Below are 24,656 nucleotides of genomic sequence, written 5' to 3'. Positions count from 1 at the left end.
AAAGTGTTATACAATAGTTTAATAAGGAACTTTACACATTAATTTAGCACTATTAAATATCATCTTAAGACACGATACGGTCATGTTTAGCAGAATTTCCCATTACAATGTTCAATAAACTTTTACCACTTTTGAAGATGTTTTCTTAGTCCGTTTTTGCACCACAGCAGATTTCTTTCTAGCACACTGCAACTGAGGTCTTGCCACTCCTTCCTTTACTATCTGTGCCCACGACTTTGTCACTAAAATCAAATTGCATATATTCAATTTAAAATAAATCAGCTAGACTCTAAAACCTCCTTCTAATTTACCCATCTTGGGTCAACCACCTTTCATTCTTTGAAACAGATGCAATTTCCAGATTTGAACGAGATATCACTTCCATTCTGTGGTCTAAAAATCTTAGGAACTTAGGTGCTTTTAGGAATATTTGTCATTCTGTTGTTAATAATTTACTTAGGTCGAGGCCATGTAAACAACATAATAAAAAACAATCATACTGAGTTGGAAAGGAAATATGAAGTTTTATATGCCATAAATATTTTACTGAAACATCTGCCCCATGTTAAAGTCACTACTCATGCTTTGAGGAAAAGGATGAATCTCCGAGCAGTCTTACTTAATCCAGGTTTATTCACAAAACCACAGGGTACAGGCACACACTCCTGCGTCTGGTATAAACTTTTTTTTTATACACTTGGAATAATTCCCTAATCTTTCCCCAACTGATGGCAGCTGCTTTCAATTACAAATTAAACATGCACGCATTGTAACATGATTCTAACAACACCCCAAACCTGTTCTTCGGATGAACCAAAGATCACCAAGTAGCCACATCAAGTATAATGTGGTCTGTAACATTTCTTGTTGGTTTCCACTTACAAGGTTGGTGCCTTTCGTGCATGATTATTTTCAGAGTTAGAAGCATGGTCGAACAGAGGTTAGCACCATTGCTTCACTCCGTTTTCACAGCGCCAGGGTTCCAGGTTCAATTCCCCACCTGGGTCTGCGCGGAGTCTGCACCTTCTCCCATGATTGGGCAGGTTTTCTCCAGGCACTCCAGACGTGTCGTCCCGTCCCGGCCCTCTCCTCTTTCCCCCCCTCCTCACTTGTTAGGTGATTTGGACATTCTGAATTCCCCCTCAGTGCAACCGAACAGACAACGGAGTGTGGCGACTAGCGGATTTTCACAGTAACTTCATTGTATTATCAATGTAAGCCTTCTTGTGACACTAATAAAGATTATTATTAACTACAATAATTTGAGCTTCATTCATCTCGGGTCCTCACTGGCAAAAGTCTTCTAGCAATCTTGTGCAAATACAATGCAAACATTGGTCTAATACCAGTATCATGGTCATTTGTTTGTTCTGTATCATGAGAAACAGATTTTTGAAATGCTTTGGATAAATCAAGTCAATGAGAACAGTAACCTTAATACCATCCTTAACAGTTGGAATGTGGACCCAGTTACTCAGCAGGTGAAGATAAAGATATGAGAATTGGAAGTAGGTGGGTGGTAAGGCAGAAGAGGCAGGTTATGACACTGCAATATAGTACTATTATGCTCCTTGTGATAATTCAAGATAACTGCTCCTAGTATTACCTTGAGCTCAAAATACTCTCCATATACTAAATGCAGACAGGCAGAATCTGCAGTCCAATAGAAATACAGGTCAAATGATTTCAAGAATTTCTCTCACATTATCTTTTATTAAAATCCCTGTGACAACTCTGCTTAATTATGTTCCGATCATCCAATCAATGCCATGAAACAGGTTGCTAATTTTAGTTGCAATATTTTCCCCTTGAATCACTCACAGCATTCTCCAAATAAGGGAAAGAAGTTAAACGATTAGTGTCAAAGACCAGCAATTTAAGTACTTTACATTTATAGACAACGTCATTGCCAATCCATGACTTGCCACCAAAAAGATGAACAGTTGGGAAATTTTGAGGCCGTCATAAAAATGATACAACCCTAGTTGGTTCCAATGAAAATGTTTAACTGTAGAATAAACCTTACCTAATAGGTTGGCAGCTGAAGCACCTGTCTGCCTTCTGTAACGTCCTGCTGCGAGTAATGAACCACTTTTTCTGGAAGGCTTTTTCACAGAACTTGCTTTCTGCTGAGGCACCAGATTATGAGATGGTGTACAGTGAGGAGATTTAGACCGTGTTAAGTGGGGAGGAGTAGCAATTTGTGAGATGGAGAAACGCCCACGTACACGTGGAGAACAATCAATGGATCCTTCAGTAATTGGACTGGACATTTTATTGGCTACCAATTTTCTGGGTGACAAGTTGGGCAATGTCTTAGCAACAGCTGACTTCTTGGTAGCTGATGATGGAGTTTTGTTTTGTAAAGGACGTTTTGCACAGGGTGACCTCTTGGAAGGTGTTTTTGATGGCAAAGGAGTCTTAGCATCAAATGACTGCTTGATATCTAACATGGAGGGTGTCTTAGTTGATGCTGTCATCTTGACCAAAGGTGTCCTCTTTGCTGGTGGTTTAATGCTAGTTTTTGTCAAAGACTTCTTGCCTGGTGAAGGAACTTCAGCAGGTGATTTCTTAGTTTGCCTGGGGGAGGTTCCTGAAGGGACAGTTGACCTCATAGGACTTGGATGATTTTCATTTAGTTCACCGAATTCCTGAGGGGAAGCAAGTACAATTTATATTATTTCAGGCAAGACTTTAAAGTAACATGGCTACTTAGTATTTGTAGTATAACGAGAATTCAATTGTCCAAAATGCTTTGGAGTTAAAACACAAATATTAAAAAAAAACTATTATTGCCTTTTGAGATGAATCCTGGAATTCCAGGATTTCAAAAAACAAATTTCAGTCACATGTCCAACCAAATTTTGTGACTTAAGAATGCAGTTTCCACAGTAAATATATATAGGTCTTGATGAATATTGCTAACTTTTTCTTTTATCATACTTCATAAAAACTGCTCTTAATTGATGATTTATATTTTGAACAGTCAGGCATCTGAATCTGTTTAAAATAAGTTTCTTCTATTCTATCTTTATTTTGCATGTGCTTATCAGCCATTGACAAGGATGGCTCAACATTCTAAGACTCTGACTTTTGAGTTAGGCAGATATTAAATGGTAACTAGAAAAATTGGCAGATTTTTTTTTGTTTAATATGTTGATATTTACAACAGGTTCCCTAGAATGGGAATACAAGTCCAAGCAATCATCAACTAGTCATTCAACCACACCCTGGTCCACTGTTTCCCAATAGTTATGGCAGTTTCCATATAGATCTGGAAATGACAAAGCATCACGACTAGCCTTGTAAAATCAAATCCAATCAACTTCCCTGATGTGAAAAAAAGGATACTGAATCATCAATTTCCTTCAAAAGCACTGCAAAGTCCATCTTAGGCTGGTTTGCTACTTCAGAAGAAAGCAGCATCATTACCCTGTACAACTTGTACTTCAAATAAAGAGAAGTGGTTGCCTGATCCATGGATCAACTTTAAGTTTATGATGCAGATACAAGTTCTCTGAAGCATTGAAGCATTTCTATATTAAAAAGTAAATAATGGAAATAAAAGCGCTCCCATTCAAAGCTAAATTTTCATGCAAAGTAACAGCTGTTGTAATACAAGATTCTTGCCACAAGATGGTACTGTCACCAAGCTTTTACAGTATAATGTTGATTATAATATCCAATTGAAAGCTATGTGTTGTGGGGAAACAGGAACACAGCATGTCTACATGGCACAATGTAGTTTTACATTGTGACAACAGAGTTCCAAGTAACTAGCTACAAAATAGAACAGTTATCCACAAAAGAACATAATCCAATTGCCATATTTTAATATTTTTTTTATTAATTTTTTTTATTCTCCTCCTTTTTCACATTTTCTCCCAAATTTACACCCGCCAACAATAAACAGTAACAAATGTCAATTCCCATATCGATAACAACGATCCCATCCTCCCACCAAACATTATCCCGCATGTTCACACAAATGACAAAAGTAATTAGGGATCACCCATAGTTGCCATTAACACACACAGACCCCCCCACCCCCCCACCACATGCCCCAACTAATGTTCGATGTTATCCAGTTCTTGAAAGTACATAATGAATAATGCCCATGTATTGTAGAACCCCTCCATCCTTCCCGTCAGTTCAAACATAGCCATCTCAAGAGTCAGGAATTCCAACAGGTCCCCCTGCTCTCCACCCTATCAGGATCCGCCTCCGCCTTCGGGCGACCAATGAGGCGAAGGCTACAACATTTGCCTCTGTACCCGTTTCCAACCCTGGCTGGTCCGACACCTCGAATATGACCTCCCGGGGCCCGGGTCCAGTTTCACGACTCAAGGCAACGTTCACACACATCTTCTACTCCTTCAAAGAATCGGCTCATCCTCGCCCTCGTGAGGTGTGCTCTGTATACCACCTTCAGCTTTATCAGCCCCAACCTCACGCACGTGATGGAGGCATTCACTCTCCGGAACAACTCACACCAGAACCCCTCCTCCATATCCTCTCCCAACTCTTCGTCCCACTTTGCTTTGATCCTTTCCAGGGTGCCTTCTCCTCTTCCAAAATAGCTCCGTAAATCACTAACACTACCCCCTTCTCCAGTCCCCCTGTCGTCAGCACCTCCTCCCGCAATGTGGAGGCTGGCTCCACCAGGAAGCTCTGTATCTCCTTTCTGGCAAAATTTCGAACCTGCATGTATCTCAACATTTCCCCCTGCTCCAGTCCATACTTCGCTTCCAGCTCCTTCAATCTTGCAAACCGACCCCCAAGAAACAAATCTTTTAGTGTCTTAATCCCCTACTCCTCCCATTTCCAAAAATTTCCACCCAACCTCCCTGGCTCAAATCTGTGGTTCCCCCAAATCGGCATTTCCCTTGACCCTGCCCCCAACCCAAATTGTTGGCGGAACTGGCTCCAAATTCTCCATGAAGCCATTATTACCGGACCCCCAGAGTATTTCCCCGGGGCTATTGGAAGCACAGCTGTTGCTAGCGCTTTCAATCTCGACCCCCTGGGAATCAACTCTTCTGACCCAGCTCCACACCTTCTCCACATTCGCTGCCCAGTAGTAATACATCAGGGGCGAAATTCTCCGACCCCTAGCAGGGTCAGAGAATCGCCTGGGGTCGCCGAAAATCCCGCCCCCGTCGTGGCAGAGATTCTCCGCCACTCGGGAATTGGCGGGGGCGGGAATCACGCCCCGCCGGTTGGCATTGACGTCCGCGCCAATCGGTGAGGCCCCTGCGGCGATTCTCCACGATGGGCCGAAGTCCCGCCGCTGGGAGGCCTCTCCCGCCGCCGAGGTTTGAACCACCTCTGGTGGCGGCAGGATCGGCGGGGCGACCAGGCACCCAGGGTCCTGGGGGTGAGGAGCGGGGCGATCAGACCCCAGGGGGTGCCCCCACGGTGGCCAGGCCCGCGATCAGGGGGGCGGGCCAGTGCTCCTCTGCCGCCGCCCCGGCCTCCGCCATGGCGGAAGCAGAAGAGAATCCCCCAGCGCGCACGCGCCGGGCCTGAAAGGCCGCTGGTGCCGGTTTTGACGCCAGTCGGCGTGGTGCCAACCGCTCCGGAGCCGGCCTAGCCCCCAAAGGTGCGGAGAATTCCGCACCTTTGGGGAGGCCCGATGACGCAGTGGTTGGCGCCACTCCCCTACGCCCGTGACCCCCCCCGTCCCGCCGGGTAGGGGAGAATGCTGCCCCAGGTTCGGAAGAACCAAACCCCTGCCTGCCTTCCCCTCTGTAGCAGCATCTTTCTAACTGGCTACCTTCCCTCCCCATATGAACAAAGTGATCCTTCCCGCAATCTCTCTGAAAAAAGCCGTTGGCAGGAAAATCAGCAGGCATTGAAAAATAAACAGAAATCGCAGCAACACGCTCATTTTAAGCGTCTGTACCCGACCCGCCAGTGACAGAGGGAGACCATCCCACCTTGCCAGATCAACTTTCACTCTCACCACCAAACTAGAAGTGTTGTACCTGCAGAGACTCCCCCCACTCCCAGGCAACCTGCACCCCCAGGTATTTAAAGTGAGTCCCTGCCCTACAGAATGGCAGCCTCCCCCATCCCCGGCCAAGACACCACAAAATACTCACTCGTCTATATTTAGTTTGTACCCCGAAGACCTAAACACTCGAAGCAGCTCCAATATTCCCCCTATCGACACACTCAGTTCTGACAAGTATAACACCAAGTCATCAGCATATAAGGACACCCTATGCTCTATCCACCCCAACCCCCCGCACCATTCCTTTCCATACCCCCGAACTTCTTAACTCTATGGCCAACGGCTCAATCACAAGTGCAAACAGCAGGGGGGGCATAGGATATCCCTGCCTAGTCCCACGGTAGAGAGAAAGGTATCTCGAGCTGATGTTGTTTGTGCGGACCCTCGCGCTCGGCTCCTAATATAGTAGCTTTACCCAGTTCACAAATCTTGGTCCTATCCCAAACCGCTCCAGAACTGCCATCAAGTACCCCCATTCTACCCGGTCAAACACCTTCTCAGCGTCCAATGCCACAACCACCTCTGCTTCCTTCCCCTCTTGCCGGTGCCAGAACAACATTCAATATCCTTCTAACGTTTGAAAAGAGCTGCCTCCCTCTCACGAACCCCGTCTGATCTTCACCCATCACCTTTGGGAGGCACTCCTCCAGCCTACCCGCCAGTACCTTCGCCAATACTTTTGCGTCCACATTCAGACGTGATATGAAAAAAAAAATGAAAATCGCTTATTGTCACGAGTAAGCTTCAATGAAGTTACTGTGAAAAGCCCCTAGTCGCCACATTCCGGCGCCTATCCGGGGAGGCTGGTACGGGAATCGAACCGTGCTGCTGGCCTGCTTTAAAAGCCAGCGATTTAGCTGAGTGAGCTAAACCAGCTCCTATATGGGCTGATATGGGCCTATACAACACACTCCGTCGGATCCTTATCTTTTTTTAGCAACAGGGAAATCGAGGTCTGCCCCAAAGTTTGTGGCAACACCCGCTCCCTATCGCCTCTTCAAACATCCCCACCATTAGGGATGCCAGCTTACCCAATTGCCATATTTATAATTATGCATTATCACTCCATAGGCTGGATTCTCCGCCCCACCGCGCCACATTCTGCCTCGACCTGTTAGCCAGTCAATGGGGTTTCCCATTGTGGGACAGCTCCACTGTCGGGAAACCCCCAGGCGCCGGCAAAACGGAGAATTCCACCTAATGTATATTGTGACTTTACTATAGATATGGTTATTTTTCTTTATAAAGTCAAAGACAAGAACAACTATACAGTAGCAACTACACATTCCTAGGGTTAACCATGTAAATAAGCAATAACCCTGTGCTGATGCAGATAAACAAATAGTTCTATGCATAATAGATTTAAGCTGTCCATAAATGCACATTAATATTACCTGAATAGTACAAGTGTGCATTCCTATGCCGGAAGCACATTTCAGCACTGTACGTGGAGTACATCGAAATGGTGTGCTCACTCGGGTTGGAGTACCTCCTTTTCGCAGAGGAGAGCTTGGCGGCATGCGTTTGTCAAAAACTTCTGGACTCAGGTTTGCACCAAAAGAAACTCGCTTTCGCTTAAAACTTGGCCCATAAAAGTTCTCTTCATGTTCACTTCTGCGCTTTTTTGATAAATGTGAGATAGCAGCTATTGAAAAATAATTAAAATGGAAAAATATGGTTTAAAAAGGACCAAAACAAAAAGTTAATCTATGCAAAGCAACATTAGTGTTAACATTGCAGACTTCCGCTGATGACACGCAAGAGCAAGTTGCACCAAAAGTGGTTGTTGCCAGAGTTCTTGTATTTTGATCCCTTTTGTTCAGTCATCTTACGTTGCCTTAGGGCCGAGGAACTGGTGATGGTATGACACTTCATGGTGGTATTATGACTCACGGGTTTTTTTTTGGGGGGGGGGGGGGGGGTCAGAGGCACCTGACAAGGTTAGTACCTGGAACATGTGGGGGACATGTAAAGAGGGCAGAGGTGTTTGTACATTTAAAGAGTTTGGTAGCCAACGTTGAACTTTTACAAGAGGGTCATAGCAGATCAGGGGGGACGGTATGTGATGGTGACAGGTACATTGGAGGGGAAGTCAGTGGTTCTAATGAAGGTGTACGTCCCGAACTGGAACACTATAGTTCACAAAGCCATTGCTGGTTACAGTACCAAATCTGGGCACCCACCAATTGATTTTGGGAGGTGATATGAACAGTGTATTGGACTCGAAGGTGGATCGGCCAGGCTGAAGTCATTGGTCCTAGTTGGGATGGTGAAGGTATTGTCTGTGTTTGTGGAGGAGATGGCGGGTGGGTAGGGGCCAGGTCTGCGCAGTTTACTCATCCTGGGGAAAAAAAGGAATTCTTGTTTTTTCCCCTCAGTACGTCGCGCGGCATCGGGAAAGCTGTCGTGAACTCGGCCGAGTTTCACGACGGCTTCGGAGGCCGCTCCCCCCCCCCCCCCCCCCCCCCCCCCCCCGGGGCTGGGAGCGGCGTTTCAAGAAACTCTGCCGCCAGGCCTTGACGCCTGCGTCAAAGCGGCGTGCCGAGAATGACGCGACGGCGGCGCCTAAGTGACGTCAGCCACGCATGCACAGGTTGGCCGGCTCCAACCCGCGCATGCACGGTTGCCGTCTTCCCCTCCGCTGCCCCGCGAGACATGGCGGCTTGATCTTGCGGGGCGGCGGTGGGGAAAGAGTGCGTCTCTTGGAGACGCCGGCCCAACAATCGGTAGGCATGCCCGTGGTGCTCGATCCCCTCTCCGCCCCCCACAGGCCCCAAACTTACCTTTCGCACTATGTTCACGCCGGCAGCGACCAGGTGTGGTTGCCGCCGGCGTGAACAGGTCAGGCCGCTCGGCCCATTCCGGCCGGAGAATCGGCGGTTGCCGTGAAAAACGGTGGGCGGTGATTCTACGACATGCCATTTGGGGAGGGGGTGGGATGGGAGAATCGCGGGGGGTGCCAGGGTGGCGTGTCGTGATTCGCCCGGCCCTCCCGCGATTTTCCCACCCGGCGTGGGGAGCGGAGAATCACGCCCAAGGTGTATTCGAGGATTGCTTATTTTATTACGAGTCAGACTCTTCTGCTGGGGTGAAGAAAGCAGAGCACTCGGCGGTGGTTATTTCAGACAATGCTCCACATTGGGTAGATCTAGTGTTGGAGGTTGGTCACGAGCATTGGAGGGGGTGGCAGTTAGTTGTGGGTTGTGAGGCTAGAAGGGCATTACAGGAGTATGTGAATGAAAAATGAATGAAAATCGCTTATTGTCACGAGTAGGCTTCAATGAAGTTACTGTGAAAAGCCCCTAGTCGCCACATTCCGGGGCCTGTCCGGGGAGGCTGGTACGGGAACATAACGTTATGTAGAACATAACGATAACCGGCTAGGCTTGCCCTCTGACTTTGAAGGCAGTGATCAGGAGAGATCATAGCATATAAGGCTGTATGGATGGGGAGGCAAAGGAGGAGCAACAGAAACTGTTGGATTCTCTGGTTACAATTTGAATATAGGGAAGAGCAAATATTTTTTGGTTGATGTGTCGGGGAGGGGAGCTGGATTGGGGAGAGGTTGTCATTTTGGGGGGTTAGTGGGGGCTAGTTTTCGATACTCAAAGTCCAGGTGGCTGGGGATTGGACGAGGCTCCGAATATTGAATTATATACGAGTCTAGTGAGAATTAAGGCAGACTTAGAGTGAGATAGTCTTCCATTGTCTTTGGCAGGTCAGGTCCTATCGGTTAAGATGAACATCTGACTCCTGGTGTTCCTACCAAAGTCTTTTTTCCGAAGGGTCGAGCAGCTTATTTCCGGCTTTATTTGGGGATATGGCCCCGAGGATTCTGAGGGGGGGTCGTTCAGAGATAGAGGTAAGCTGTCTAGCGGTGCCAAACTTGTTCTATTACTCGGCAGCCAACATAGGTGGTGCAGGGATCCGGGGCTCTCTGGATTCCGATGGAGTCGGGATCCTGTAGAGGGACACAATTTAGGGAATTGGTAACGGCGCCATTTCTTTCGGCTGGTGGTGTCCACATAAAAAAATGGAAACAGGTTCCGCCCGCATTTTAAATGGGGACAGACTCGCCCCTTTGTGCCAACCACCTGTTTAAGCTGACACGGCTGGATGCCTCATTTGGTGCGAGAGAGGGCTAGCGAGAGTGAGCGATTTTTTCCCTGGAAGGGCGGTTTGCCAGACTGCAGGAATTGAAGGACAAATTTGGGCTGTCAGGCTTAGATCTGTTTAGGTACCTCCCGGTATGGAGCTTTAAGAGGTTGTTCTCAGATTTATCACCTGTGTCGACATCGTCTATATCGGCTAAACTAAAAAGCCTCCAATGTTAGCAATTCATGTAAATTTGCAAAGAGCCTGCAAAGTTTCATCAAATTTCCGCTAATCAAACATTAACAGCAGTGCAGTATGTCATTGCTGTATTACAGCACATCAAGTCCACACAGCAAGTCCGAAACGTGTTCAAATGGTTCATTATCAATAGATACACATCAAATAGAAATAAAAAGGAAATCAGACTGGCTAAATCAGCAAGTGACTTATTTTAAAATTCCCATTCTTAATTTAATCACGTCAATGCATATTTAAGTCACTTGGAATTCTGATCAAATATTTCTTAAAACATAATGCCCATTATTTTTCAGTTCACTGAGACTTACTGGATTAAAAACTTATGTAGCACCTCTAATGCAGAAAAACTATGAAGCTGCTTCAGACTATTTTTAAAAATATAGACTTCAATGTTCTAATATATGACAAACTTAATGTACGTAAGCCATTCTTCCCTATATGTAAATCAGAGTTCCCACAGCTAGATTTTACCTGCAGGGGATCCTTTGTTGCTGGTGGAGAGATCAAGTTCAACATCTCCAGATGAAAAGCTTTCCATTTGTACAGCAACAGTATTAATAGGACTTTTACGATATCTCCCAGCAACAACTTTCTCAAGTTGTTGACTGGCCAAGTCACGTTGCGGACTTTTAGATGCCCAGCCCTTTTTCTTCAAGCACTCAACTTCGTTTGAGTAATTAGGGGCATCACTTTCCTTTTTCCTGAGCCGGCGGATTGGAGAGACGGGGGTACCACTTTTCTGTTTACTCAAGGCTTCTGATTTTATAGCGGCTTCTGAAATCTCTGCAGATTCAGACTTAACATCTGTAGGTTGCACAGTTTTGTTGCTTAACGATGGTCTTCCACATTTTTTGGGCGCCTCAGCCTTTCCCTCACCCACATTATCATCTGTATGTTCCATTTCTACTGATTTATCTTCCACTTCTGATTTTCGAGCAGAAAGCTCAGTAACGTGCGTGGATTCAGCCTGCTCTGATTGAATATCTGTAGGTTGTACATTTTTATTGCGTAATGATGGTCTGCCACGTTTTTTTGGTGACTCGGCCTTTTTCTCACCTACATTAGCTGCTGTATGGTTTATTTTTACTGATATACTCGCAGAAAGCTCAGTACAGTTTGTGGATTCACGCTGCTCAGATTGGATTTCTGTAGGTTGCACATTTTTGTTGCGTAATGATGGTCTGCCCCGCTGTTTGGGTGTTTCAGCCTTTTCCTCACCTACATTAGCTTCTGTATGTTCCATTTCTACTGCTGTTCCAGCAGAAAGCTCAGTAACGTTTGTGGATTCAGCCTGCTCAGATGGAGTGTTTGTAGGTTGCACATTTTTGTTGCGTAATGATGGTCTGCCACGTGTTTTGGGTGTTTCAGCCTTTTCCTCACCTACATCAGCTGCTGGATGTTCTATTTCTACTGATTTTCTAGCAGAAAGCTCAGTAACATTTGTGGATTCAGCCTGCTCAGGTTGGAATTCTGTAGGTTGCACATTCTTGTTGCGTAATGATGGTCTGCCACGTGTTTTGGGTGTTTCAGCCTTAATCTCACCTACATTAGCTGCTGTATCATCCATTTCTACTGATTTTCTGGCAGAAATCTCAGTAAAGATTGAGGATTTAGCCTGTTCAGATTGATTTTCTGTAGATAGCACATTTTTGTTACGTAATGATGGTCTGCCCCGTTTGGGTGTTTCAGCCTTTTCCTCACCTACATTAGCTTCTGTATGTTCCATTTCTACTGCTGTTCCAGCAGAAAGCTCAGTAACGTTTGTGGATTCAGCCTGCTCAGGCTGACTTTCTATAGGCTGCACATTTTTGTTGCGTAATGATGGTCTACCACGTTTTCCGGGTGTTTCAGCCTTTTCCTCACCTACATTAGCTTCTCTATGTTCCATTTCTACTGCTGTTCCAGCAGAAAGCTCAGTAACGTTTGTGGATTCAGCCTGCTCAGATGGAGTGTCTGTAGGGTGCACATTTTTGTTGCGTAATGATGGTCTGCCACGTGTTTTGTGTGTTTCAGCCTTTTCCTCACCTACATCAGCTGCTGGATGTTCTATTTCTACTGATTGTTTAGCTGAAAGCTCAGTAACATTTGTGGATTCAGCCTGCTCAGATGGAGTGTCTGTAGGTTGCACATTTTTGTTGCGTAATGATGGTCTGCCACGTGTTTTGGGTGTTTCAGCCTTAATCTCACCTACATTAGCTGCTGTATCATCCATTTCTACTGATTTTCTGGCAGAAATCTGAGTAAAGATTGAGGATTTAGCCTGTTCAGATTGATTTTCTGTAGATTGCACATTTTTGTTACGTAATGATGGTCTGCCCCGTTTGGATGTTTCAGCCTTTTCCTCAGCTACATTAGCTTCTGTATGTTCCATTTCTACTGCTGTTCCAGCAGAAAGCTCAGTAACGTTTGTGGAGTCAGCCTGCTCAGGCTGACTTTCTATAGGCTGCACATTTTTGTTGCGTAATGATGGTCTACCACGTTTTCCGGGTGTTTCAACCTTTTCCTCAACTACATCAGCTGCTGGATGTTCTATTTCTACTGATTTTCTAGCAGAAAGATCAGTAACGTTTGTGGATTCAGCCTGCTCAGGCGGACTTTCTATAGGTTGCAGATTTTTGTTGCGTAATGATGGTCTGCCACGTGTTTTGGGTGTTTCAGCCTTTTCCTCACCTACATCAGCTGCTGGATGTTCTATTTCTACTGATTTTCTTGCAGAAAGCTCAGTAACATTTGTGGATTCAGCCTGCTCAGGTTGGATTTCTGTAGGTTGCACATTTATGTTGCGTAATGATGGTCTGCCACGTGTTTTGGGTGTTTCAGCCTTAATCTCACCTACATTAGCTTCTGTATGATCCATTTCTATTGATTTTGTGGCAGAAATCTCTGTAAAGTTTGAGGATTCAGCCTGTTCAGATAGATTTTCTATAGATTGCACATTTTTGTTGCGTAATGATGGTCTGCCCCGTTGTTTGGGTGTTTCAGCCTTTTCCTCACCTACATTAGCTTCTGTATGTTCCATTTCTACTGCTGTTCCAGCAGAAAGCTCAGTAACGTTTGTGGATTCAGCCTGCTCAGATGGAGTGTCTGTAGGTTGCACTTTTTTGTTGCGTAATGATGGTCTGCCACGTGTTTTGGGTGTTTCAGCCTTTTCATCACCTACATTAGCTGCTGGATGTTCTATTTCTACTGATTTTCTAGCAGAAAGCTCAGTAACATTTGTGGATTCAGCCTGCTCAGGTTGGATTTCTGTAGGTTGCACATTTTTGTTGCGTAATGATGGTCTGCCACGTGTTTTGGGTGCTTCAGCCTTAATCTCACCTACATTAGCTGCTGCATGATCCATTTCTACTGATTTTCTAGCAGAAAGCTCAGTAAGGTTTAAGGATTCAGCCTGTTCAGATTGACTTTCTGTAGGTTGCACATTTGTGTTGCGTACTGATGGTCTGCCACGGTGTTTGGGTCTTTCAGCCTTTTCCTCACCTACATTAGCTGCTGGATGTTCCATTTCTACTGACTTATCTTCCACTTCTGATATTGCAGTCGAAAGCTCAGAAATATTTGTGTATTCGCCCAGCTCAGACTGAATATCTGTAGGTTCAAATTTTTTGTTACGTAATGATGATCTTTCACGATTTTTGGGTGTTTCAGCCTTTTCCTTGCCAACATTAATCGGTACTTGCTCCATTCCAATAGTTTTCGTAACTATACTTGGATCCTTTTCCACCGAACGCCAATGAATCTCTTGGGTTTCCTTCACAGCTTTACCATAAGTTAAGGATTGGAGAGTGGTGAAATCTTGACTTTTGTGTGTTGTTTTTGGTGTACATTTAGGGGACAGATGATAATTTAGTTCTTTCTCTTTCACAGCTACATCAGAAAATGCAGGAGATGTAACCATTGCCTCAGAAGTGAAAGTTTCTTTAAATTTGTTTAATTCCACTGAAACATTATTTTTGTTTGGGCTCTTTATGTTAGCCACTGATTTTGCAGTTGCAATAGCGTCAATTAACAGCGTCTCCGGGTGGTTCACTTTTTCATATCCACTATTGTTTTCATTCTTACACTCTTCTTGTGTAATCTTGCTCCTCCTCCCGTATTTTAGTTTTGCGCTCAGAGATGCTCTGGGATTCTGGCCATATTGAGAAATTGCAGCATCAGATTCTTTTTCTGGAACACCAGTTTGCTTTGTCATGTCAGTACTGTTTTCTTTAACTGCTATGTGCATATTAGTTTCATTTGGATTAACCTGAATTGGTTTTGTGGCCTCCTGCTTGAACATTTCATAAAGTTTGGAGAAAGGCGATAAGTATTCCTCATCTGCAGGTTGTTCATCATTAAGGATTTTTGTGGAGCTTCTCTTACGCACATGCTTTGGAGCGGAATCATCTCTTTCATTTGGCGTAGCCTTTGCAGGTTTGGTTGGTGCTTCGAAGATTTTATCCACATCTACTTTATCTGACAAAAAACATAAAATTCAAAAGGATAAAAGCAATTCACAATATTATAGCTAACAAGCAAGGTTCAAGTAATATGATTCAACCACAAGCAACATTCAGGAATAACATCTCAGCAGGAGAATCATCTAGCACCAGGCATGTATGGCACATTTCTGACTGTGCCCCTAGCTTGCGGCACTCGATTGGCAAACACAGCACATGATTTTTCTGACGCACTACAGATAGGGAAGGTTTGTGAATAGATTAGATATCAGGAACGATATGGTATAAAAGACTGAGCAAAATCTGGCACTTTTCAAGCAACAATCTCCAGTAGAGTATTTTCAAGATGATAAATGGTTTTGAGTAAATTGAAAAAACTTTCCAATTGGTACATCCATTTGTTGGGAGTGATTGGACCGGAGAAATGACACTTCAGGAGAAAAATGGGAAATTAGAGGAAAGAAATTGAGGCTTTATGAATATGAATAGCTTTCATCTAAGTAACCTTCACATTTCAATAGGTTGCAACAAAATGGATATAGCAAACACAGGGAAAAAAACAGAAATTGAATTAGTACACAACTAGCACCAGTGCAGGTTCAAGTTGCCAAACAATCTTCAATGCTGTTAATTTAACTTTTCTAGATGAGCATCCCTTAAAAGCATTAAAATGGGATCACTGTGCCAACCCCCACCCCCCAAAAAATTCTGACTTGGATACATAACTGGTATTATTTCCATCGCTGTTGGGTCAAAGTCCTAAACTCCCTCTCATAACAGTACTGTGGAGCACCACTGCAATGAATATTGCAGCAGTTATGGATGGGCAGTTGCTAGTGAGGCCCACACCCTGAGAAAATTTTACATGCAGATCAGAGATTACAAAGTCTATATGCAAAGCATATAGTTCAAACCCATGAATTGAGCTTTTTAAAAAATAATACAAGAAATACCAACCAGATGTACGTCCACTTGTAGACCTACGAGCATTACCAGAAGGTTGTGAACCATCATCTACTCCCTGTTGAACATGAAGGACCTGTTAATTGAAACATTATCACATTAAGGAAGGAACAGTAAGAGTATAGCCAGAATTGTGAAGCTTTGTCAAACTTTAGGTTATTACCTGAGGTAGAGGTGCCCAGGATTTAGGCAAATTAAAGCACTGACATTCTTAAAGGTTGATAAACTTCAATTCCACATATAATAATGGAACCTTCAGGGGCAAATCTAATTATATGTACAATAATCTAATAAATGTCAATGAGCATGACTCCAGAAGGGGAAAGCCCTGCTTGAACAATGAGAACTTACTGAAATAAAAGACAAGCAGAGTGCAGAAAGCCTTGAGTTGCTGCCCAAATTGAGAAACAGCACTGACAAAATTGATGAATTCAGGGTAAATCTTGATAATAGCAGAAAATACTGGACAATCTTAGCAGGTCTGACAGCATCTGTGGAGAGAGAGAAGGGAGCCAACATTTAGAGTCTCGGTGACTCTGTCAACTTTGGCATAGTCATCCAGACTCAAAACATAAGCTCCCTTCTCTCTCCATAGATGCAGTCAGAACTGCTGAGATTGTCCAATATTTTCTGTTTTTGTTTCAGATTCCAGTATCTGCAGTAATTTGCTTAAATCTTGATAATGATATTTTTAAAAATTAACAAACTAAAGGACTCGTAATGTCAGGGAGGGAAGATGGCATTGAGCAGGGCTTCCAGCACTCATTTCTTATTTCAAAGCCACTAAACTTTCTAATTTATTATAAGTTTATCTAAGTTAATCAAATTTGCAATCTAGGGGTCTATAAAATCCAAGGACACAATTCAGAAGCTATAGAACAAGCTAAGCAAAGGAAAAATATATTTAACAGATAGGTGTACAGTAATATACAGGAAGGAAGAAAACCAAATTACATATATTAATTCGCTTTCACAAACTCATGTTAAACAGCAAACAATGAGTGTATTTGGAATTGTAGCAATTTTATAATTCAAAACGTCCACAATCAAGCTGGTGATTTTTACAGTTAAAAAGCAGAGGTATACAGGTTTACATTAACAGGAGTGCTCTCACTGTCACAGGTAGAGATCAAAATTTGAAAAACCTAAATATTTTATCAATTGCTCAAAGAGCAAACATCCATTCTGAGCAGCCATGACATTGGGGAAAATGGCAAATAAAGATAGCCATAGTAGAAGACAGTTCATAAGGTTGGTAAAAGATACAGCGTGATGAAATCTGTTTGGGCATACAAATGGGGCAGGGTGGGGGGGAAATTATTCTCCAGAATCTACATTATTTCAAGCACCTAAAAGAATTCTGCTGCATCCTAAAATAACCTATTTAGATTGAATTGGACTTCATACTATAATTCATCCACTGTTGTTTCACAGCGCCACGATCCCATGGTCTATGCCCGGCTTGGGTCGCTGTCTGTGCGTTCTCCCAGTGTCTGCCTGGGTTTCCTCCGGGTGCTCCAGTTTTCTCCCACAGGTCCAGAAAGACGTTGTTAGGTGAATTGGACATTCTGAATTTTCCCTCTGTGCACCCGAACAGGTGCCGGAATGTGGCGAGTAGGGGCTTTTCACAGTAACCTCATTGCAATGTTAATGTAAGCATACTTGTGACAATAAAAATTATTATTCGCAGACACTTGCCACAACCTAACCTGATGTGGAGTACTGTAAATTAGTGATTAGGAAATTCAAGGAAGACCACATCGAGTTTCATATAAAATGCTGAACCATTTCCATAAATGGACTCTACATTGAATCATCAATTATTGGAAATATAGCAGAAATCTTTTTCTCAATAGGTCTAGAAGACAATGATTAGAAATCATGCTGCAGCCATACAAAACACTGGTAAGACCACACCTGCAGCATGATGTTCAGTCCTGAGCACTATGCCTTAGGAAGGCTTTATTGGTCTTGGTAGGAGGTGGAAAAATCATTCATCAGAGCATTCAATATCTGCACTGCTCTTGTAGCATGTTATTAAGTATTTTTGTCAATTATATCCCCGTGGATAAAGGTTGGAGGGGGTATTTGCAATATGGTGTTGTAGGGGTTTATGCGGAAGAGCAGTGCTTTCCTTGGTAAAATACATCATTAATCTGGTGCTTATGTAACATTACCCTATAACGTGTCAACCAAACAGTGGATGCTGGCCAAGTCCTGCTTCACACCCGAATGAGCTGCGGAAGCATAAGAGTTCTCTCCGGAGCATGGGGAGAGTACAGGCATGTAATAGTTGCTCAATTAGTGAATAAATTATTGTTAGTTATCAATCTTTGGTTGCAAGTCTTTGGGAACACAGCATCTCTGCATGGTGTTAGGAGTTGACAGTAGGGAACAAGGACTTAGTCAGAGTGTCACGATAGGAAGAAGTTAGGATATTGCATCCAGAAATGTGATCAAAGATGTAGTGTACAATCTAGGGTTTAACAGACGGAAGCTAATACCGCTAGCACCGAGTCTGAAGTATATGCTCACACCTGGCCTGAGTTAAATCGTCACACCCAGACTTAAAACTCATTTATGGGAATAAACAGGATACCAATGTTCAGCCGGGGCGATTCACTCAAGATCCATTACCCTCTGGGACACTCCGATCTGACCAGCTATTAGCCCATTACAGACTCTGATGGCCTCTTCTGTCCGTAAATTGGAGGTTAATTGCATATTCCTAGCATGGCCCTGTTCTTTTGTGTAAATGGGAGTGGGCAATCAAAAGCCCAGATAGCATGAGGAATTCGAAGTCTGGGCACCCCAGGACAGAACCATTGTTTGAGGAGCTGGGCGGAGCTCAGAGGGAGAACAGAATCCTGTTCGAACAGATGAAGGGAAGATGATTTGGAAAGCAACCGGAGAGGTTACAATAAGCTGCCAAATAAACCTGCTTTCAAAAGGGTGTCTGAAAGTGCTACTCTAACAACAGGAATATATTCTGTAAATGAAAGCATCGGTGTGGCCTGGCTGCCTGCCTAAGTGGAGTTGAAAGCTGTATGTCCATTTCATGGGGTGTTTAATAGGAAATCGTGTGGTAGAATTAAGAGATACATATAAACTGTTTTTGTTAGGTTTGAAGTTTACAATTTTAAATATTGTTTTAACAATGTTTTGTTTGTAAAAATAACCACACCCTCTTTTTTTATGCAATCAGTCCTGGAGCGAATCGATCTTTTCGCACAACCTTAAAAATTAAACAACGCTGCAGTTCTGGCCCAGTATCTTAGCCACTGTTGGGATCTGACCAGATGTGCGTAACAATACACCCGGTCATGTTTGATGAAGATATTGCGGACAACTGGACCAAGTTTGAAACCAGTTTTACCAACTGGCCAACCTTTGGGACCCATGCCGGCCGACCTTCGCGACCCACCATTTTCTCTTACCTTGTTAGCTGCTGACAAAATGGAGGAACCGCAAATCGCACCCAAAGCACGTGATGGCGACGTTCGGGGGCCGTGACCTGCTCTCTGCCTCCCTCAGGCAGGAAGATTGCATAGAATTTTTTTTTTTTTTAATCGTCTGCATATCCGAATGCGCAAATTTGCGGTCTTCAGCCGCAGCAGCCGGCTTTTATATTCAATTATTTATTTTTCGTAAATTATAACAATGTTGTTGCTTGGCACGTTTAATCAAAGAGATCAAAGCCCATGTCATTGTCAGACTCTTCAGATTCTTCGCTTCCTTTTTCTCTTCAGCAGCAATAGGGGCAGCGGTGGAAACAACTGCTATTGACGTAAGACTATTGAAGACAATATTAGCCAATGCCTTGGCAAACAGACTAGGCCAGAAGGACTCAAAGGTTACACCAGCTGCTTTAATCAGGGCATTGAGTTTGGCTTCGGTGACAGTGACCTCATCGTCGTGCAGGATGAGCGCGCTTAGATACAGGTGAGTTCTGAAGTGGAGGCCATGGCTCTGGATCTATGTGGGTGGGTCCGATGCTGCTAGTCGCCGGGGAGGAAACTCGGCCTTAGCTTTGGACAGAAGAACCGAGCACTTCCAAACCGGGCAGAGAAAGCAGCAGCCGGCTTTTAACAATGCCGGCTGCGAGCGGCCTTATCATATTAAAAATAAATGCGGCCGCACTGCGCATGCGTGCCTGATTATCGGCACGCATGCGCAGTACAGCCGCATTGTTTTTTTATATGTTCGTGGCGATTTTGAAGGCTGCCCCGCGACCCATCCGCGGGTCGCGCCCCCGACTTTGACAATGCCTGGTGCAATGTATTGCCCAGCCAAATGTTAAGGAACTAGACCATACGCAGTACCAGACCCCAATAGCCAGGTGGACTTTGTGGCCTTTGGCAGACAAACCATCCAAACTGTGCTGGTAGTTTTAGTGTGACTATCATGTTATCTCTATTAATGTGTTCTTAAGCATTTTCTGCCAAAATTAATGAAAGCCATTTTAACAGAACAAAACTAGTATTATTAGAAAACAGCCAGATTAGTCAAGTAGACAGCATTAATTGTGGGACAATTAAAGAATAAGTAATTCATTAGTAAATCTGTTATAAAGGTTGGAAATGTAATTAGAAACAAAGATGTTTATAACTTTTATAAATATGTTAACACTTGATTATTAATAGACTGTGCTGTAAGAAAATTATTGTGTATTTCTCAGCACACAGAATAGAGATAACATGAATGTTAATCTTAAGGACTGAATAGGCCCTGTTATAAGGAACTTCAACTCCCAAATGATAAACAGTTATGTTGACCAATCATTGGTCGAGACCCAGCCTACCTAAAGACATGAGATATAGCATGGTCTTAAAATGGAGACAACGTGCATAATTAGCTAATGAGCTTATTCTTCTTTCATCATTGACAAGGTATAGTCCAATTGACTATTTTCCCAACAATTGGCTATGGCGGACGTTCAATATTTTAAGATATAAGAAATGGGTCTCAAGAAGCCATTTTGGGTAAGGACAGAGAGGTTGCAAAATGTGGAGGGAGATGTAAAGAGATGTGGGTTGCAAGGGATCTTTACAGAAGGCAGATAAGAGGTAGAAACAGTGATATTTATGAAGAGGTGCTGAGGGCTGTTTTCAATGTTATCACTTTGTGACGTGGTCTGAGAAGTGTGGTGAGAAGTCTGTTCAATTTCTCTGCATGCTGTTAATTTGTGCTAATTATTTTTAATTGACACTAATTTTCATCTTTCTGACTAGTTACCTTTTTTTGGCTCAAACTTCCCACAGTGGATAGTCACAGTAAAGGACGATGGTATGGTCAGAATATGCATGGACCCAGTTCATTTAAACAAGGCGATGCTCAGACCTGATCATCCTATAAATACAGTGGAACAGGTAATAGCAGACATACCCAATAAAGATTTTCAGCACTTGGACGTGAAATGCAGGTTCTGGCATGATCCCGCTGGATGAAGAATCTTAATGTCTCCAATCGGCAAATATAATTTTGTTTGTATGCTCCATGGGATTTTCACTGGCAGCCAGGTTGCATTGGAGCAACTCGTTGCAGGCCAACCTTGCAAATGATCATAGATTATCATAGAATTTACAGTGCAGAAGGAGGCCATTCGGCCCATCGAGACTGCACCGGCTCTTGGAATGAGCACCCTACCTGAGGTCAACACCTCCTCCCTATCCCCATAACACAGTAACCCCACCCAATACTAAGGGCAATTTTGGATACGAAGGGCAATTTATCATGGCCAATCCACCTTAACTGCACATCTTTGGACTGTGGGAGGAAACCGGAGCACCCGGAGGAAACCCACGCACACACGGGGAGGATGTGCAGACTCCGCACAGACAGTGACCCAAGCCGGGAATCGAACTTGGGACCCTGGAGCTGTGAAGCATTTGTGCTATCCACAATGCTACCGCGCTGCCCAAATCATTGTTGATGACTTCCTGCTTTGAGGCCGTACTATGCAAGAACATGATGCACGTTTTTGTTTCATCATAGACAGCATCAGAACCATATAGCTGAAGCTCAAGCCTGCTAAATGCAGATTCAGGGTCAACCAAGTTCCCCAAGTTGGTCATTTACTCTCAGCCAATGGCGTGAAGCCAGATCCAGACAAGAAAAGGGCTATATGACAGGTGGCCATCCCAGTGAAGAAGCACTCTTTACAGCGCGTCCTTGGTATGGCAAATTAGTTTTGCAAGTTCATCCCTTGTGACAATGAAGTCACTGGACCTCTTCACCAGCTCCTCCTGCAAGATGCTGAACGGTTTTGGCAGGAGCAATACACAGCTGTGTTCCATGGACTCAAACAGGCACCCTCAGCCTTATCTGTGCTGCAAGTTTGACTTCCATATCAGCAGATGCATTCCAGTGCGGACCTGGCACAATGTACATCCAGAATGACAGATCAGTAGCCTTTATATCAAGAGTCCTCACTGAAAGTGAGACCCGCAATGCTCAGGTCAGAATAAAATTCCTCGCTCTAGTCTTCTCCCGTCAGAAATTTTGTGACTTCATGTATGATCGTCCTGCAACTGTTGAAATTGATCGCCAGCCGCTCATCGCCATCCTCAAAAAACACGGATACTCTTTCGAGCCTTCCTACCCACTAGAGATCAGGCAGATCGTGAGGATACTGACATCATGAAAATGGGGCGGCACGGTGACACATTTACTACTGCTGCCTCACGGGACCTAGGACCAGTGTTCATTCCCAGTCCAGATCACACTGTGTTCAGTTTGCACATTCTCCCAGTGTCTGCGCAGGATATATGGATTGGCCACGCTAAATTGCTCCTTAATTGGAATTTTTTTTTTTTTTTAAACTTCAATGACAATAGAGGTTTCATTCTCTCAAACTCATGGAACTCAAAGATGTCTTACAGGCAGACAACTGCACAATATCATATAGGGATGGCCCAAGTCCTCAAGGGAGCTTCCTCACAAGCTCCACACATTCTTAGCCAGAGATGAGTTTACCATACAGGACGGACTGATAGTCATTCATACTTCTCATTGTTGTCCTATACCCAGCAACTTCATCAGGTGCACCCTCGGTTGTAAACAATAGGATGCAGGGCTATGGACTCATTATGCAGAGTCTGCACGTTCTCCCCATATCTGCATGGGTTTCCTCCGGGTGCTCCAGTTTCCTCCCACAAGTCACGAAAGACATGCTTGTTAGGAGAATTGGAAATTCTGAATTCTCCCTCAGTGAACCCGAACAGGACCAGGAGTGTGGCGACTTCGCGATTTTCACAGTAACTTTATTGCAGTGTAAATGAAAGCCTGATTATTATTGTCCCTCCATATACACTGACATAGAGATGAAGTCTCCAGATTTGCACCATGTAATGCACTCAAATAGTATCAAACGAAAAGAACAACTGCACCATCACGAGGTCCCGGACATCCCAGTCATTTTTAAATGGAATGGGAAATAACATTTAGGTCTTAGTTGACTTGTATTCCGGGTGGCTTGATTTATACTACCTGCCAAACATGACGAGTAACAGTCATCATCACCCTCAAGAAACACGTCACACATGGCATCCCTGAGACTCATGACAGGCAACGCTTGCCAATTCGTCCCCAGTGATTTACAACTTTGCACACTCATAGTGCTTTCAGCACATCACTAGCGGCCTCCTATATCCACAGTCCAACAGCTTGGCGGAACAAGTGGAACTCTCAGCTAAGCGTATTCTACAGGCGCAGACGTGTGTCTGGGATCACAGATTACAATGCTACATTTCTCAGCCTGCAAAATATGCCATAACAGGGTCTGCCCTCATCAGCACAGGGAAGGGAGTGGGCCTTGATAGGGTGCTCTTTCAGAGGGTCGGTGCAGACTCCATGGGCAATAATGGCCTCAATCTGCGCTGTAGGAATTCTATAGTTCCAAGTGAAACCATATTAATGCACACCACCTTGCAAGTAATTTAACATACCATTAACACTATTAACCTAGGGCAACACAGTGGTGCAGTGGTTAGCACCTCCTCACGACACCGAGATCCCAGGTTCGATCCTGGCTCTGGGTCACGGTCTGTATGGAGTTTGCACATTCTGCCGTGTTTGCGCGTGTTTCTCCCCCACAACCCAAAGATGTGCAGGATACATGGATTGGTCATGCTAAATTGCCTCTTAATGGGAATTGGGTACTCTAAATTTATAAATAAAACAAAACACTATTAAACCATCATCCCCTGAGCTCACGGGCCCCAAAATAGCTTTTTTTCCAAGCAATGCCTCAATTATAATTCTCATTGTTGTCTCCTCCCTAACTCTAATTTCAGCTTCACACCCCACTGAGTATTTGCGAAACATGATTTTAATTGCTCAATCAAAGGCGGTGGTGACTTTCTGCTCCCTAGGTCCGCATGTTCTTGAATTCCCTCACTGAACATTAATACCTACCTCCCTATCTTTTAATATACTCCTTAAATCCTACTTCCTTCACCACACTTTTGGTCATCTGCCTGATTATTGCTTATCTGGTTTGGTGCTAATATTTTCTTTATAATGCTCCAGTGAAGTGCCTTGGGACACTAATTATATTGAAAGCACTACATAAATACAAGTCCTTTTTGTTGAAGTGAACAAAACTAGCTAGGCATTGACACGGTTTGTCTTAACTTTGGTTATGGAAATGCTTAGCTCAAACTGTTCGGTAAACTAATAGCCTTGCGCATTACTTTACATTAAGCTATGCCTGATGCTGCTCCCGGTATACCCGTTTGCATTTCCAGTTAGTCAGGGATGATCTTCTGGCTCAATGAAGGTCGAGGGTGTGATGTATCTGGTCTTGAGTTTATCATGAATTGCACCTCATGGACACCAAGATTTTATTACTCCCAAGAGCTGCAGTCTTATTATATGGACATGGT

The 24,656-nt window shown here is 44.0% G+C and overlaps 1 protein-coding gene across 8 annotated transcripts in view; it reads right to left on the bottom strand.

Moving 5' to 3' along the window:
- LOC119950706 (proliferation marker protein Ki-67-like) overlaps positions 1-24,656 on the bottom strand; it is a 66,116-nt gene that overhangs the window by 21,309 nt on the left and 20,151 nt on the right. For 4 of the 8 annotated variants that reach the window (XM_038773365.1, XM_038773372.1, XM_038773364.1 and 1 more), the window contains 5 exons: positions 15,766-15,847; positions 10,841-14,824; positions 7,411-7,661; positions 2,027-2,651; positions 127-242 (listed from right to left, as the gene is read on the bottom strand). In XM_038773365.1, coding sequence (XP_038629293.1) covers positions 127-242; positions 2,027-2,651; positions 7,411-7,661; positions 10,841-14,824; positions 15,766-15,847 — 5,058 coding nt within the window. The remainder of the gene's footprint in view (positions 1-126; positions 243-2,026; positions 2,652-7,410; positions 7,662-10,840; positions 14,825-15,765; positions 15,848-24,656) is intronic. The other 4 variants (XM_038773370.1, XM_038773369.1, XM_038773367.1 and 1 more) reach the window with 4 other exon arrangements.

This window comes from Scyliorhinus canicula, chromosome 16, assembly GCF_902713615.1.
Source record: "Scyliorhinus canicula chromosome 16, sScyCan1.1, whole genome shotgun sequence".
NCBI classification, from domain to species: domain Eukaryota; kingdom Metazoa; phylum Chordata; class Chondrichthyes; order Carcharhiniformes; family Scyliorhinidae; genus Scyliorhinus; species Scyliorhinus canicula.
The sequence above is the reverse complement of the archived record's forward strand: the minus strand, read 5'-3'. Positions and strand labels throughout refer to the sequence as shown.